The 17,634-nt window shown below is 39.2% G+C and overlaps 1 protein-coding gene across 2 annotated transcripts in view; it reads left to right on the forward strand.

Annotated features, from left to right (window-relative positions):
- Positions 1 to 17,634, forward strand: part of LRRK2 (leucine rich repeat kinase 2) — a 134,443-nt gene that overhangs the window by 16,294 nt on the left and 100,515 nt on the right. For both annotated transcript variants that reach the window (XM_079773719.1, XM_079773720.1), the window contains exons 7-13: positions 514 to 645; positions 3,996 to 4,115; positions 4,838 to 4,980; positions 5,070 to 5,149; positions 6,677 to 6,783; positions 14,556 to 14,685; positions 16,420 to 16,544. In XM_079773719.1, the coding sequence (XP_079629845.1) occupies positions 514 to 645; positions 3,996 to 4,115; positions 4,838 to 4,980; positions 5,070 to 5,149; positions 6,677 to 6,783; positions 14,556 to 14,685; positions 16,420 to 16,544 (837 nt within the window). The remainder of the gene's footprint in view (positions 1 to 513; positions 646 to 3,995; positions 4,116 to 4,837; positions 4,981 to 5,069; positions 5,150 to 6,676; positions 6,784 to 14,555; positions 14,686 to 16,419; positions 16,545 to 17,634) is intronic.

Genomic DNA, 17,634 nt, shown 5'->3' on the forward strand with positions numbered 1-17,634 from the left:
TTTATTGCCTTATACACTGGCTGTTCTGCTGCCCTTCTGGAATGGACAGAAAATTGATCACAGCTGACTTTAGCTGCTTAATTATGGAATGGAATCTTCATTTTTCTTTTGTTGATTTGAGGAAATGGAACAATTAAAAGCCTTTATCCAACATACTAGTGGCTCATTAGGGAATAGGCCCTAAATTAATTTATTGGGAAATTTATGGCCAAGACATTATATTTTTATACTTATATACAAACACTCTCAATTTTCTCTTTATTTTGTTTAAGTCTTTAAGCCAAAAAAACAGGAATAAAGCAACTTTCCTTTAATGCTAGAGATGAATCCTAAATCCTATTATACCTGCAATGAACAACATAGTATTTTTTATAGCTATTTGACAAAATATGGTATTTAAATTTGGAAATGTTATGCTGCCATAGATTTACAGTTTATGTAAGAAGACTTTGTATGTGTATTTGCAAGGGAATATTCTTACCTTAATGATGATTAGAATTTCTCTAAATTTAGGCAACAATGTGGAAGTCCTCATGAGTGGCAATGTCAGGTGTTACAACATTGTGGTAGAAGCCATGAAAGCGTTCCCTGTCAATGAAAAGATTCAAGAAGTGAGTTGCCGCTTGCTCCATAGGCTTACATTAGGTGAGTTATAATTCTTGGTTCATTTATTATCACAACCTATATGATGTAAGTATATATAACATATGTATGTTTTATATTGATGGAAAAGTAACATACTGACATACATTAGATGGAAATACTGTAAAATTATAAACTGTCCTGTCATGCTTAGGAGAAATTTTAAAAGGAGTGGCAAAAATAGATGTGGGTAATGTAAGAGAAGTCTTAGTGCGATATTTAAAGTATCATTATGTAAATAGTTGACACATATAAAGAAGGAGCATAATATGCAGAAAATGTGAAGCATAATGCAAAAGGACTCTCCAACCAACTTGGATATTAGTGCACTGCTAGGTTGGGAAAGCTACTCTGGGCTATTTCTTTCTCTGCTTTCTCTACAGAGGTTAACACTATCCAGAATTTTGTGTTGAGATTTTTTTGGTTTTCTTTTACCATTAATCCATAGCTACCTTGTGTTTTGTATCTGAGAATTCCAATATAAGAAGTTCTTGGGAGTTTAACCTTAGTGCTTCTGTGCTGCCAGTTTATCGCAGTCTTGTTTTCCTATATGCTTGTGAGCATCTCTGACTGAGTTTAATCTCTGCAAATCCCGAGGATCTAAGTTACAGATCCTCAGGATTTGCAGGAGTTAGGGCACAGGACTGATCTAGGAGCACTTCAGAATCGTTTTAAGGTCCAAGCTGAATGTGGGGGACTCTGGTCGAGCTACCCGACCTTGGAGAGAGTCCAGGGCTAGTCCGTTGATCCGAGTGACCCATACTTTCCTACGAGGCTACCCATTTTCCTTCACCTCACAGTTCTTGTTTCAACTCCTTGTTGAACCTCCCTGCCCCACTTTCCCCCCCAACCCATCTTCCAGGATCATTTAAAGGATCAATAAAACAACAATATTATATATAAGAAATGACTTTGGAAACTATGAAATGAAAGTTCAAATATTAAGACATATTACCACATCCTATAGGAGAGGACCCAGTTCAGCAAGTCTGTGTGTGCTACCCAAGATCATGTAGTGAGTAAGTGGCGAAATCAGGCTGAGGGCTTGGATTTCTGTATCCCTAAACAAAAGCATTTCTTCTAAGGCGTAGTAGCCATTTACTAGTTTATCGTTTTTTATCAGTTGAGATTTTTACTTATTACGTTTCATGAAGGACACAGTTGTGCTCGCTAGGTGATATCTGAGAACATTTTAATGCAATGCCACTGTTCATTTCTTAAAATAGATAATTGAGTACCATACTAACATACAATCCTCTATTTCATGTTCTGCCACTTACACTTGACTCACAGTCAAGTTACAGCTTGCTCAACTTATATTAAAAATATGAGTTCAACTTAATCCCTGGTAATGAATCAGAGGAAGTGGTTTCATTGTTGGGAGTAGAGAAATGGCACTTGCTTAACAAATAGGTCTGTCAGGGTACATGAAGGGTGCTTGGCATTATGCTATTGAAATTAAATGAACCAGAAAAAAATAGCACATCACTAAGTTTTGTGTTGTTCTGTAACTTTTTGAAAATAAAAAGCCATCAAATTTTATAAATATTTCTCTCTTTTCCGCATCCAGCGCCACTAGAGAGTGGTCTGGTTCCTGAGTAGGGGTGATGGGGGATTGAGAAAATGAAAGAGACAGACACAAATACAGTAGGGAAAGCTGGGACTGGGTGGGACCACTGTCCTCTGATGGAGAGACAGGGACCCAGAGCCAATACAGAGTTTTATTTTATACAGCAAAAAACAGGAAGTTTTACTAAAGCCCAAGACAAAGGAGATTATGTGCATTCTTGTGGGTTCTTTGTAATCGTCACTTCTGGGTGGGCCCAGATAATCATGTTTGTTCCTGGTGCTTAGCTGGATTTAGATAATGAAACCCATCCCCTGGTGCTTGGGCTGAAGGTCAGGCTGACAACACTCCTGCTCTGGCAAGGTATGTTTCCAGGAAGTGACTCTGCCATCGCCACTGGATTCAGCTCACAATAATTAAAGAAATGCTCATGTGCCTTCCCAGGCACTCTCTACAAAATTTATCTTTAGACAAGGATGCATTTTTTCTCTCTCATTGATTTCTCAACAGGTTTATTATGTGTTCCATTTAAAAACTAGAGAATTTATTGTCCCTGTTATTGTTTCCAAAGAAGCTGGATAAAACCTTTAACTTTCTCTTCATAATTAAAATAAAAACTCAAAGTCAAGATATAACTTAGCATTTTGTCAAATTATGTAATCTAATCAGGGGTTTTAATGCATTTAAAGCCTTATACAATTTACTATGTATTTTTACAGAAATTGTCTGAAAGCAAGGTGGGGCCAGTCTTACTGGTATTTGCCCAGTCACAGAGCTGGCAGTTGCATGGGAATAATAGTAGGGAGAAGAACCAAGTTTAGATAAATGGATAAAAGTAGAAGAGAATCTTTTTAAAATGACTCCCAAGACCAGAGATCACTAAGGGCTGGGAGCATGTCTGCTTAGTGGGTACATCTGGAAGAGGCAGAACATATGAGGGTATTGGTAACGAAGAGCTATGCCTAGTAAAACTACCTTTTGATTTTAAAAGCACTGATTGCTATTTAGTGTGTTTTAGGTGTTTTATTATATGGGATCTTTTCCAATTCTGGCTTTGTTTCTCAGGTATCATTTAATTACCCTATGGCTAAATACTTCTAGAAGGAAACCTGTCAATGGTTAGTGAATTACAAACAAGTGAATGGAAAGAGGCACATCTTTTGGGAATATCATTTATTTTTTCCTCTTCAGGGTTTAGATATTTGAATGATGTGTTGATTCTTGGAAGAATGAGTGTAAAAAGGTGTGGGACTTCTTCTGGGTAGGGTTAAAGTTGTTGAAATATTTGCTTGGTTTTCTTCTAGGATTTCCACAGACAAGATCAAGTAATAATAAGTGTGCCAATGGATTTTCTTAGTAGTATTCTTTGAGCAAAAGAAGGATGTTGCAGCAAAAGCATTTAATGACAAGGGAGGGCCTTAACCCCCCATCTTTCAGAAGACAGGAAAATTAAACTGTTATGTACAATGAATATTGCATAGCCATGTTTAACAGACACCTCATTGTTTTCATATAATGATGGCATGAGAGGGAGTCAAAGAACACAAACGTATTATTTTTGCCCAGTCAGTTCCATTGCCTAAGTAAGATTATTGAATGACTGCATGAAATAAATTTTTAAAACTTAATGCCATCATGTTAAGCTATTTTAATTTAGGTAAATATATGTTTTAATGTCATTAAACTATTCACTACTTAAATTTGCTGATTTAAATACTGTTATATAATTAAAGTTAATTTTAGTTCCATGAATGAGAATGCAGCTAATATTTCACTTAACTTTCAGGTAATTTTTTTAATATCCTGGTATTAAACCAGGTACACGAGTTTGTGGTGGAAGCTGTACAGCGGTATTCAGAGAATGCAAAGTTGCAAATCGCAGGGCTCAGCTGTTTAGCGCTCCTCAGTAAGTAACTTTACTAAAAAGGAAATCTTACAGGTACATTTGATCCTGACTGTTAACATTATAACAATATAATATTATAACAAAAAAGTCATATGTAGAGCAGGATCCATTAAGTGCCCTTTCTGTCCTAATGTAATTCATTTTCCAGTAGAGGATACTTTTTTTTTAAATTTTCTTTATTGATTAAGGTATTACATATGTGTCCTTATCCCCACATTGCCCCCCACCCTCCCACTCATGCCCTCACCCCCCTGTTGTCTGTGTCCATTGGTTAGGCATATATGCATGCATACAAGTCCTTTGGTTGATCTCTCCTCCTACCTGTCACCCTCCCCTACCATCCCTCTGAGGGTTGACGGTCTGATCGATGCTTCTCTGTCTCTGGGTCTGTTTTTATTCATCCGTTTATGTTGTTTCAAGGGAATTAACATTTCACAAGTTCATACACCAGTACATCTTTGATTTGACTTTGTTATGGGGCAGCTAATCTCCATTAATCTTCCTCTAGTCCATTAGTTTTGTTTGATTCCCTCTTCCTCATTTGGCCATTTAGCTAGATGGGATAATAGTGTCACGAGGTGTGTGACATATTAAAAAGTTCTTTATAATTAACCAAAGCCGATACTAATGAGTACCTCACTCTGTTCATTTTGTTTCAAAATATGGACTTAGAGCTGGTCATTCAAACTGTATGTAAGACATATATTTATGTTCTTTTCAAGCTGAGACCATTTTTTTAAATCAAGACTTAGAGGAAAAGAATGAAAATCAGGAGTATGACGATGATGAAGAAGAAGATAAATTGTTTTGGCTAGAAGCCTGTTACAAAGCCCTAACGCGGCATAGAAAGAACAAGCACGTGCAGGTTGGACTCCATAAATATTATAGTTATTCAAAATTGTTTGTTCAATGATTTATGTTTTGACAATTTTTTTTTCTCCTCCCCTAATCCAGGAGGCTGCCTGCTGGGCCCTAAATAATCTTCTTATGTACCAAAACAGTTTGCATGAGAAGATTGGAGATGAAGATGGCCAGTGAGTTGTTTTGATTTTATATGATATAACATTTTAATCAATGCATATAGAAATACCATAACTTCGAATTTTATTGTTAGAAAGATTTTTGATATAGGCACATATGTTTTAAGTCCCTTCACAAAATAGTGGATAGATAATATTGTGATCCCATTGCCTTCAGGAATTAGTAAAAGGTTGTGTGTTTGAGTTATTACTGTGACATTTGGAGTCAAGAGTCATTCAGTAAACTATGAATCATCAAGAAAGAACCTTAACATTTTATGGCTGTTCATTTGAAAATGCCATTTTAGCCTGGCTGGCATGGCTCAGTGGTTGAGCATCCAGGAGTTCACGGTTAGATTCCTGGCAAGAGCGCATGCCCAAGTTGCAGGCTCCATCCCCAGTAGGGGGCATGCAGGAGGCAGCTCATCAATGATTCTCTCTCAATATTGATGTTTCTATCTCTCTCTCCCTCTCCCTTCTTTTCTGAGATCAACAAAAATATGTATTTTAAATAATGCCATTTTAAATAGTCTCGGGTGATAGAAGTCGCAGTCACCTGCGACCTTTTCTGTTGCAGTGACTAGCCGGCAGGTTGTCAATATCAGGAGTTAAATGTGTTCAGAAGCCTCCTGTAGTGATTCCCTGCTTGATGTTGCAGTGTTGACCTGCCTTCTCCTGGGGGCATTATTTGTAGCTGATACCTCCTGAGGAGGCTTTCTGTGGGAATGCTACTCAAACCTCATAAGACGGGCCTTCTTTCCAAAGATACAAACTGTGAACAGGAGACCTGTGTCTATCAGATTTGTATCAGGGCCACACCCGTGTCTTGTGGCAGCTGCTTACATCTGTGCTGTTGACTCCCACTCAGTATTGAAATGACTTATCTTGGAAACTTAAATGGTAATATCCAATCCTTATTGCCTGTTTGCATAGTGACCCGCTGCCAATCAGAAGAGAACTAATAACACACTTACTATTTAATTAAACATCTCCATTTTGAAAGGAAATGATAATCCTGGTTCACCTTGAGCAATCCTTTCAAGAGGTATGGGTAAGGTCGATTCATGTTGCAGTTATAAATTTCACTTCATAGCACACCGATTTGTCAACAGCCATAGGAATCTTTAAAATAAATACATTGTTAAAAGAAAATTCATCTGTGCTCTGCATTTAAAAAACTCACACTGCTACACTGCTTCTTTACAATTTTTTTCTTTTCCTTTCTTGCTTCCATTATATTCTTTTTCTCATTTTATCTTTCTCTTTTAAATCTAACCACTTCTTCATAGATTTGCTGAGTCTTCCCCCCACCCCCTCTATTGCTTATCAACTTTGAAGAAACAGAAATACTAATTTATTAGCATTTAATGGATTTAAGTCTAACTTATAAATACATATAAAACTGTTTAACCATAATTCACTCTTGTAAGTGGAGGTGATATAAAATATGTATATGCCCTTGTATTTTGTCAGAGAGAGTAGATAAGTGAATATTTGAGATCATGATTGGAAAGATTAACATTGTGGTTGAATTTGTGCAAGGTTCCCAGCTCACCGGGAAGTGATGCTCTCCATGCTGATGCATTCTTCATCAAAAGAAGTCTTTCAGGCATCTGCGAACGCTTTGTGCACTCTCCTAGAACAAAATGGTAAGGGGTGCACCATAGTTTTTAATAAAAGGAAACACATTTGTGTTTTTTTAAATTATAAAAGCAACACATTGTAAAAAATGTAATATGTATATATCTGATATATATAGTAAGTATATACATGCATCATGTATATTATACATCTCTATATATACTATATATTATGTACATATAGTTAAAAAAAGAAGAAAATACTTTGATGTGTTTCTTCTGGACTTCTCTGTATGTACTCATATGTGATATAGACAAAATATTTCCTTTTTTTTTGCAGAAATGGGATCATATACTCTTATATGGACAAAGTGCACATTTTTTTTGTGTTGATAAATATAAATCCTTACATTTACATTTTTAATGGCTCGGTAGTTTTCCAATGTATGCCGATATTCTATTTTATGAACCAGTTTCTTTCTTTTTAAAAAAATCTTTATTGTTGAGATTATTACAGATGTCCCTCTTTTTTCCCCCCCATAGCTCCCCTCCACCCGGTACCTGCCCAACTCTGCCCCAGGCTTCCCCACTCTATTGTCTGTGTCCATAGGTAATGCATACATGCATATAAGATCTTTGTTTAATCTCTTTCTGCCCCCTACCTCCCTTTTCTTTGAGAATCATCAGTCTGTTCCATTTCCATGCCTATGATTCTATTTTATTCACCACTTTATTCTGTTCATTAGATTTCTTATTTGTTTGGTTCTCAGATTCAATTGTTGATAGATAGGTATTTGTTGCCATTTTTTTGTTGATATTTTTGATCTTTTTCTTCTTCTTCCTTTTCTTAAAGAATACCCTTAAACATTTCATATAATACTGGTTGGGTTGTGATGAACTCCTTTATTTTTTTTTCTTATTTGTGAAGCTCTTTATCTGACTTTCAATTCTAAATGATAGCTTTGCTGGTTGTAGGTCCTTGCTAGTCATCACTTTGAATATTTCTTGCCATTCCCTTCTGGCCTGCATAGTTTCTGTTGAGAAATCAGCTGACAGTTGTATGGGCACTCCTTGTAGGTAACTAACTGCTTTTCTCTTGATGCTTTTAAGGTTCTCTCTTTGTCTTTAGCCCTTGGCATTTTAATTATGATGTGTCTTGGTGTGGTCCTCTTGTTTGGGGTTCTCTGTGCTTCCTGGACTTGTAAGTCTGTTTCTTTCACCAGGAAGGGGAAGTTTTCTGTCATTATTTCTTCAAATAGGTTTTCAATATCTTGCTCTCTCTCTTCTTCTGGCACCCCCCATAATGTGAATGTTGGTATGCTTGAAGTTGTCCCAGAGGCTCCTTACACTATCTTCATATTTTTGGATTCTTTTTTCTTTTTGCTCTTCTGTTGGGTGTTTTTTGCTTCCTCATATTTCACATCATTGACTTGATTCTTGGAATCCTCTAGTCTACTACTGAATTCCTGTATATTATTCTTTATTTAAGTCAGTGTATGCTTAATTTCTGACTGGTCCTTTTCTACTTTTTTGGCATTCTCACTAAGATCCTTGAAAGTCTCACTGAGTTTCTTTGAGGTTTCTAGAAGATTGTTGAGTAACCTTATAACCTTGGTTTTGAACTCTATATCCAGTAGTTTGCTTTCTTCCATTTGTTTTATTTGTGACATGTTTCTTTGTCTCTCATTTTGGCTGCTTCCCTGTGTTTGTTTCTATGTATTGGGTAGAGCTGCTAAGTCTCCTTAAGTTAATATAGTGGCCTTGTGTAGTAGGTATCTGATAGGACCCAGTGGCTCAGCCTCCCCAGTCATCTGAGGTGGACACTCTAGGTCAAGCATGTCAAACTCGCAGCCTGCTGGCCATGAGTTTGACATGCTTGCTCTAGGTGCACCCCTTTGTGGGCTGTGTGCACAGTCTTGTAGTTGAGCCTTAATTGCTGTTGGTGTCACTGGGAGGAATTGACATCCAGGCCAATTGGCTGTGGGGACCATCTGCGACTACAGTGGAAGAGCTGCTGTGCAGGAGACACCCTTATGAAGTAGGACATGCTTCAATGGGGCTTTAGTGTTCACTGAGCCTGCCCCTTGAGTGTGTTGTTTATGGATGTGTAGAGTTATAATCTGGTATGGTCTGACACTGACCATTGGGTACACTGGCTCTTGAGTCTCCAGAGAGGTGTAAAGTAAGCCACTGCCTGGGGCCACCCAGCAGGAGCTACAGAGAGATCTGTGATTCCTCCTCTTTATTGGGTTTGGAAGTGCCCAGATGAGGCCCTGCTGTGAAGCAAGGCAGCTGTGGTGCTGGTGCTGGTGCCAGGTCTTGGCCTTTTATTGATAGGTTTGGGGCTCCCTGACCCAGCTGCAGCTTGTTTGAGAGATCTTAGCCTGAGCAAGGATAGGCCATTCATATGCAAAAGCAGCTGCGCAGGCTTGGGTGGGTTGTAAATTGGATGAGGCAGGGTCTTAGGGATTCACTAGAGTGGAGAAACAGAAATGGCTGCCAGTCAGCACTGTGACCTGGAAGGTCCCAGCATAGGAACAATACTTCTGTGAGCACCTCTCTCTGGGAGAAAGTTGCCCCCAAGTTCCTGCCCTACTGCCAAAAAGTTTAGTTTCTCCTTGTATGTGTCTGGGTCCCCCAGCCTTGCCTGGCACTGGAGCTCAGAGGAAGTGGGACCTTGTAGGTTCAGATTGTGGTGCTGGCCTTTTAAGAGGAGCAGCTGAGTCTCCAGTAGCCTCTGTGTCACTGAGCCCCAATCCGCACTGGTAGTTATGGGGACCTCTTTTCCCAGTTCTGGGGCCCGGGGCTGGGCGTCTGATGTGGAGCTGGGATCCCTTGCTCCTCTGGGTGGTCTCCGCAGAGACGATCGTCCTCCTGATTAAAAAAGTGGCACATGTGGGTGCCGGAACAGCCTGTTCTATGCCTCTGCACCTCCTACCAGTCTCAGTGTGCTTTCTTCTTTACTTCTCTTGTTTTAGGACTTACATTCAGCCAGCTTTCCAGTGGTTCTGCATTTTAGTTGTAATTTTGATGTGGTTGTGGGAGGCGACAAGTACAGGTGTTTGCCTACACCGCCATCTTGGTTCTCTGTCAAACCAGTTTCTTGTTGATGGACTTTCAGCTTGTGTCCGGTGGGATTTTTTGTGGGGACCTATAATAAACACTAAATTGTCAGTCTTTTTCATTTTGCTTTATACACTGTTCCTGTTATTTTCTTAGGAACTCTTTTTAGAAATGCAATGGGTAAAGAGATATTTGTCATTTTAAAATTTGGTAAAATTGTCCATTATAAATTTTTTTGAAAAATAGTCTTTCTCATATTAAATCTTACAGCTTATATTATTAAGAAGAGAAAAAAAAATGGCTGTTATAGCTTTGTAAAGACTCTTCAGGTTTAAAAATGAGATTCAGCCCATTTATGTTTCAGCTCTCATGACCAGGAAATACTGCCAGAAAATCTTGGGAGAGAACTTATTAGAAAGGCGTTGGGAGTTGACAGTTCTTGCAGGATTTTTGGGGGAAAGAAAAAGAGAGAAAAATACTGAAAACCTGAGACAGGGACCAGTGTAGTAGGGAACCTGGGTCGAGTGAAACGAATCAAGGAACTACCTCTTGCATGTTTTCTTATGCTGTTATGGATGTGAAATCCAGAGGAAAAAACATTTGTTCTTCCTTTCTCACTCCGCCTCTCTGATGGCACTTGAATAAAAGGCTTGGGATGGCAGGAGCCCTTGAAGGCAGACAGGGGGTGTCCGTGGGGATAATGACGGAGCAGGAGTGGTAAGGAAAGGCATTGCTCTTCTCAAATCCCAGCTTGTACTGCACAGAGCCTGGATAGGGGTCTCGCTCCTAAAAGTGAGGGCCACCGTGGACTGTCATTGTGTGGGGTACCATGCACGAACAACATTGCGTCGGTGCTGTAATTCTTTACCAGGAAATCGCCGTCATTGATATGTCAACAAAACAACCATGATGTGTGAGATCTGGGCTGCTTCTTATTAGGGTGTCAGAAGATCAGTTACATTTGAAGTCGACCCTGATATTTGTTTTCAGAACCAGTTTTCTGCTCTTTCTGGTTCCTTACTTCTTTGCTCTTGGCCACCCGCCAGGTAAACGGCCCTCAGATCCCTTTGCATCATCCTTGGAGTTCTGCCTTAGGAGAGCATAGAGGCACTGAGCAGCTCGCTCACCAGCCTTCGTGGGCAACTTCTCCTTGAAATACACTTGAGAACCTTGAGCGTGCAGGGCTGGCTGTGGTTTTCTAGAAAAATGACTGGATTGGCAGCCAGTCCATTAGACTCTGCCATTGTGGTCTTAAGGCAAAGAATCAAACATTGTGACATATTTTTCCATTTGTAATTAATTAATTAATTAATTAGTTCATATTTATTGAGGTCCTGCTATGTACCATACCATGCCTTAGGCACTTGGGATAAAACAATTTAACAAAAATCTCAGGCTCATGGAGCTTAAGCTGTAGTGGGGAAGAGAGATAATAAGACCAAATAAAAATATCTGATATGCCTGGTAGCTAAGAAAAAAATAAAACAATTTTTTGGAGGAAATGTGTTAGGGGTCAGAGGAGATGAAATTGAGACTAGGCAGCCATGAAAGAAGCTGACTATTGGAGTAAAGCCCTGAAGGGAGTTGCCTCTTGTTGACTGGCCTTTTAAAGCAGATAATTTAACACTAAAATGGAATGAAGTAAAAAATATTATGTAGATAGTTGGTAAAAGAGATAAAATATACAAAGTGTTCTGTAAACTGTAAAGTGACTCTGTGATGAAATTTCTTCTCTAGGTCTAGTGTTTCATGAAATTTCTGTTCTTAATTTTCAAGTCTCAAATTGAGTTAGTGTCCAGGAGAGTGGTTCTTAAAGTGTGGTCCCCGGACCAGCAACATTGCCTGGGAACCTGTTTAAAAATGTAAATTCTAGACCCCTATATGGACCTACTGAATCATAAATTCTGGAGTTGGGACCCAGTCAATCTACGTTTTAACAACCTCACAGGTGATTCTGAGGCACACTTCACATGTGCGAACTGCTTGTCTAGAATAACTTCTGTATTTTAAAGTGTCTCCTTGGTTAGACTTTAACCACTTTAGGAGTGGTTATTAAAACTTCTGATGTAACCAAGCAACAGAACCAAGGTCTTATCACATTTTTAATGTGTGATATTTTAGATGTCTTTTAAAGGTATGAGTTTTTCAGACTTTGGAAGTAATTTAGAATGTGTATATCACTTCCACTTATTTCTGAGTTTTGTCCTCTTTTTTTTTCCTTTCCCAATTTGAGATTGATAACTCATTTTTTAAAAAGCACACAAGTTAAAATGTTGTAAGTTTCATTTTCTACTGCTTTCAAAGTATTGAATTATATTGCATAATGATGGAATTGATATTTTTTAGAGAGGTTTCAAAACAATTGATATTTATATGGAGATTTTAAGACATTGGATTTATATTTAGTGAAGAAAGTTTATTGGGAGAGAAAAATTACTCTGTAATCATTATTGTTGGGATATGGTTATTTACATGTAATGTAAAATTAGCTGTAAAGCATATCTATGTGTTTCTTAAGTCTTGTGAAAATATGTAATTATTATGGTCTATATCAGGGCTTTCCATTACTTCGCCCATGAAGGCACACATAGAAATGAAAATGTTTGTACAGTCCACTAGGGCAAATGGAGAAGGTAGCTCAAGGATGAAGGCAACCCAGTCTGGTTCCAGTCTCTGGCCCCACCTTATGGTCCCTCTAGGGCTGAGAGAGGATGGTCAATATCTCCACACACCTGTAACTTTTCCCACATCACTAGTGTCTAGTATACCTAGTGAGTCTTAGCTCTATATAAATACAGTTATTTCATTAAATTATTTTAAATATTCGAATGAAATTTTCATTCTTACTTGGGAGGGCAATATTTTAAAACATTCTGCAAAAACACTCTTTCCACATGGCTGAGGGCATGGTGATTACATTGGTAGCCATCTACTTGGTTAATAAAACTTTTAAAATTAAAACCTCCATAAGTGATTCATAAATGAAAAACCATTGGAAATAGTATACACACACACACACACACACACACACACACACACATATATATATATATATATATATATATATATATATATATATATATATATAATAGGGGAATATGCAAATTGTCCATTACAGCATCACATCACGACTGGATCAGCAGGCTGCGTCCCCACCCTCTGCTGCAGGGCCCGGGGTAGGATAGGATACAATAGGAGGGGATAAGAAAGGAAAGGGAGAGAAAGGTAGGCCTGCATGCAGACAGGCCTAGAGGAGAAACAGAAATACAGAAAGGGAACAAGAAAAAGATGCAGGAATGGAAAAGAAAAGAAAATGCGGGCCACATGCGGGAGGGGGTGGTGACTGCGGGGGGCCGGAGCAGGTGTGCCTGGCCAGGGGCGGAGCACAGGCAGCACAGAGCAGGGAGCCTCATGCAGACGTGGGAGGAGGGCGGTGGCGGCCGTTGGCGGAGAGGCGCCCACTGGTCCGGGACAGAGTGGAGGACAGTCCGAGGCCTTCTGGGTGGAGGCACTCCTGCTTCGCGGCAGCAGCACCCGGTCCGCGTGGGCCTCAGCCACATTCGCTGGGTTGGGCATCCCAGGCAGGGTATGGGAGCAGGACAGCAGTGGGGAGGCCAGAGAAGGGGGGATGGCGAACACCTGCCTGGGGCTGAGCCCTGGGATGGGGGTTAATGCCCCCCACCGCAACAGAAGCTTTAAGAAGGGAAGGAGGGAGGGAAGGACTTTATAAAGGAGTCAGTACAGAGCAGAGTTAAAGAAGGAAAGAGGATGTATGAGTGAACTGTAGGAGCTATAATGAAAATCAAGTATAGTTGTGTACTGGGGACAGATTTTAAAAGTAGGAGTCAGAAAAGAAAAAAGATAATTGATAGTGAATAATTAGGCAGGTAGATAGATAGATATTAAAACAGTGGAAGTAAGTAGAGAAGAATGTATGGGAAAGGTAGGATGAGAGAGAAAGAGGGAGGGAAGAAAAGTTTTAAAGGGGAGCTGGTAGAGCTTAAGAGGAGAATGGGAAGAAGGAAGAAATTGGGGAGGGAGCAAAGCAGGTCCGAGGGAGGAAGTGAAGAAATAAATTAAGGTGGGAAAGAAGAAAAGGGGAGGGAGGGGAGGGATAAAGATAAAGGAAAGAAGGAATGTAGGGAGGGAGGGAGGGTAGGAAAAGATGGGAAGAAGGATGATGGAACAGAAGTAGGAAATAAGGAGGAAAGAAAAGTTTATAAATGATGAGTTAGTAGGAAAAAGTGTTACATAAAGGAGAGAGAAAAATTGTGTGAGAGGGAGAAGCCAATAAGGAAGTCAAATACAATTATGTGTGAAGGGGATAAGATTAAAAAAAAAAAAGTTAATAGGGGCTACCAGGCTGGCCGGGGAGGGCAGTTAGGGGTGACCAGGTCAGCAGAGGAGGGCAGTTAGGGGGATCAGGCAGGCAGGCAGAGTGGTGAGGGCAGGCAGCAGGTGAGCGTTTACGAGCCAGAGGTCCCGATTGCGAGAGGGATGTTCAACTGCCAGTTTAGGCCCGATTCCTCCCATTTGGACATCCCCCGAGGGCTCCCAGATTGGAAAGGGTGCAGATTGGGCTGAGGGACTCCCCGCCTCCACTTGCTGTGCACAAATTTTGTGCACCGGGCCTTTAGTATATTATAATGAAACAAACATTAATGATTGTAAAGTTGTCAATGAAATATAAATTACATATATACTTTCCTATGATTTTTGGACTCTTTAGTATTCTATGTGTATTCATTTCTACAACTAACATTTAAAAAATCTTGTAGTTAATTTCAGAAAAATCCTGTTGTCAAAAGGAATCTACCTGAACGTGCTGGAGTTGATGCAGAGGCATCTACACTCCCCTGAAGTGGCTGAAAGTGGCTGCAAAATGCTGAATCATCTTTTCGAAGGAAGGTAATATAGATTCATAAACCTATGCAGAAGACGTAATATTGGACCAGGTAGAATATAAATATTTCAAGCATATTTCTAAGAATGAAAAGAAAAATAAGGCATTTGATAATGGAAACATTGTGTAATATAATATCACATCAAGATATCACAGACTTATCTGAATATTGAAAGGGATGGTAGAGATTGTAGAAATGTGTTGAAGGTTTGCATCTATGCTGCATGCTGGGTGTTGAGTACGTTTTTCAAAGTGGCAGTTATACAGCACATAACCTTAAATAGTTTTTCAAATTATTGTGTGTGAAAGGTGTAAAAGTTCAGATCAGGATATGGCTTCTAATTGTTGATTTTTCACAACTAACTTTTATGGTAGTCCCTTCATTTAAATTAGCTTTGTCTTCTCTTCCTGTTTATTCCTTAGCTGGGAAACTTTTATTCACAGGTAGTCCTAGTCCAGAGATGTCAAGACTACCTGGCTGGTTAGAGGCACAGCAGAGACCAGATCTGGGGGTGGGTGATGGGGATACAGGATATGCTCAAGGCCTTTTTACATGTATGCCAACGAATGTGAGGTAACTTGGTCATAGTCTGAGTAAATTTCAAACAAAAATAGGCTGTATAGGACACTGTCATGCATAAAAGGAAAACTGCATGGCACAGATGTTGCAGTAAAAACTGATTTCGTGTCCTGGTTTTCCTACTAATCTGAGCCAACTATTTCGTCTCTAAATTTCAGGTGCCTCATTAGTAAAGAAGTATAATAATAACCTCATCAGTTGAAAGTTTAGAGTGTAAGAATTAAATGAATTAATTTAAAGAAAGGGATTAGGATAATTCCTGGTGGAATAAGCACTCAATAAATCATTGTTATTATTATTAACTGTTATTGAATATGAATAAATGGAATGCATACAGCAAGAAGAATTGTATGTAGCACATCTATAGATGTAAAATGAATAGGGTTACATTGTTTTCTTCATCAGCCCAGCTATTCTATTTGTCCGGAAGATGCTAATTAGACTGGACATCTTCCAGACGTCATTCCGGATGTACTTCCTGACGAAGCTAGGGCTGGAGTGAAGCCAGCCCAGGTCCTGGGTGCCAGAGGGAAGCCGGTGCCGGCAGCTGGGGGAAGGAAGGCCCACTCTTGCATGAATTTTCATGCATCAGGCCTCTGGTAAAAAATAAAATTAAGAAAAAATAGTTAAAATACCTTAAAGAAATCAAAACTTTAATGCAAATAAAACTAATGATAAAACTATATAAGAAGTCTGGTGTTGTTATTCTAGAAGAGGCATGCAGTATGATGTAAAGAGCCCTGACCTTGGGGGTCAGGTGAGTTTACCTTCCAGCCCTGGCTCTGTCACCTTCTAGAGATAGGACCTTGATATTTACCTTCCATCAGCTTAAGTTCTTCATATGGAAAATGTGGATAATAACATCTTCTTTACAGGGTTCTTGCTAGTAACCCATGTGGAGCTCATATGGGAGTTCTTAATATTTGAAAGGAAATAAAAGAATGCCCAGGTGACTGTGAATTCAACTTCTTGAGGTTAAAGTTTAATTAAAGAATAATTAAAATTATGTATGCTCATATTACTGAATTCAAATGCATTTTCATATAGCCTTTTCTGATAGAATGTATTGGTTCTGTTCCCATGCACTTGTTTCAAATTGGTGCTGGTACAATGAAATCAGTTTGTATTTTTAATAAGTATTTCAATCTTGTATCTCTAGTAACATTCCCCTGGATGTAATGACAGCAGTGGCCCCCAAAATAATAACAGTTATGAAAAGTCACGGGGCATCATTGTCAGTGCAGCTGGAGGCACTTCGAGCCATTTTACATTTTATGCTTCCAGGTAAGTTACATAATTGCCTGTGGGAAGAGATAGCAATTTAAATGGATTTTTGTCTTTTTACAAGTATGAACTTTCTAAGCAAAAATTAAAGGGCCATTTTCTGCCTAACAAGTGCAATTCTTTCCACTAATCCCAAATAAAGGAAAATGATGTGGAACAGATTAATGTAGAAGGAAATTTAATAAGAAAGTTCAGTAATTTATGTACACAAGAAATAATTACAGTGTAAGTATTTCCAAGGAGAGTATCCATCTCTACTAAGTCTTTTCTATTTCTGTTGGCATCACTGAGTCAAAGTTATTTTTGTTTTGTTTTTGTCCGAACTATAAAAATAGCTAACTAATTTTCACGCTTCTTCTCTTGGCTCTTTTTTAGACCTTTTACTCTGCTGCTGAATTAATCTTTCTCAAACATAACCACGTGATTTTCACTCATTAACCCGAATAGCTCCCATCTCCTCCCCCCTCCTACTTACATCTTTTATGACCTGTTTGTCCTTCAGAGTCCATTCAAAACATCTGCTCCTCCATTCATTCAACACATATTTATTAAGTGCCTCATGTTATAAACATTGTGATGGCTACAGGGTATGAAAGATAAGTGATGGGGAAAAGCAAGCGTGATTGTACTATTTTAGGAGCTCAGAGGTAGACGGACATGTAAATAATGAATTTTCAGACAGTGGGAGAGGAGCTGTTACAGATCTTTGTATGAAGGCTACGATCATACTTGATGGAGGCATAAAGAATGTATTCAAAGGAGTAGATCAGAGACTGCTATTGAGGTGGAAGGGTGAGCGGGGCTGACCTGGTAGAAAGGTCAGGAAGGACATTTCAAGCAGAAGGAGGAGGTGCACCATGTGGTCTGTGGTAGAGGAGAGCAGTGCCTGAGGACGAATGTGGAAGGACAGGCACAGGCCTGGAAGTGTAGGGCCTTGAATGCAACACGGAGAAACTTGTGCTTTATTCATGGAAGTCAGTTCTACCTTATTAAAGGTGTTTAAACTTGTTGTGTCATGATCTGCAGTTTATAACAATAGCCCAGTGGTGTACAGGGCGAGGGGCATGGGGAGAGCCTGGTTACAGGGATG

This window comes from Cnephaeus nilssonii (assembly GCF_951640355.1).
Source record: "Cnephaeus nilssonii genome assembly, chromosome: 6".
NCBI lineage: Eukaryota > Metazoa > Chordata > Mammalia > Chiroptera > Vespertilionidae > Cnephaeus > Cnephaeus nilssonii.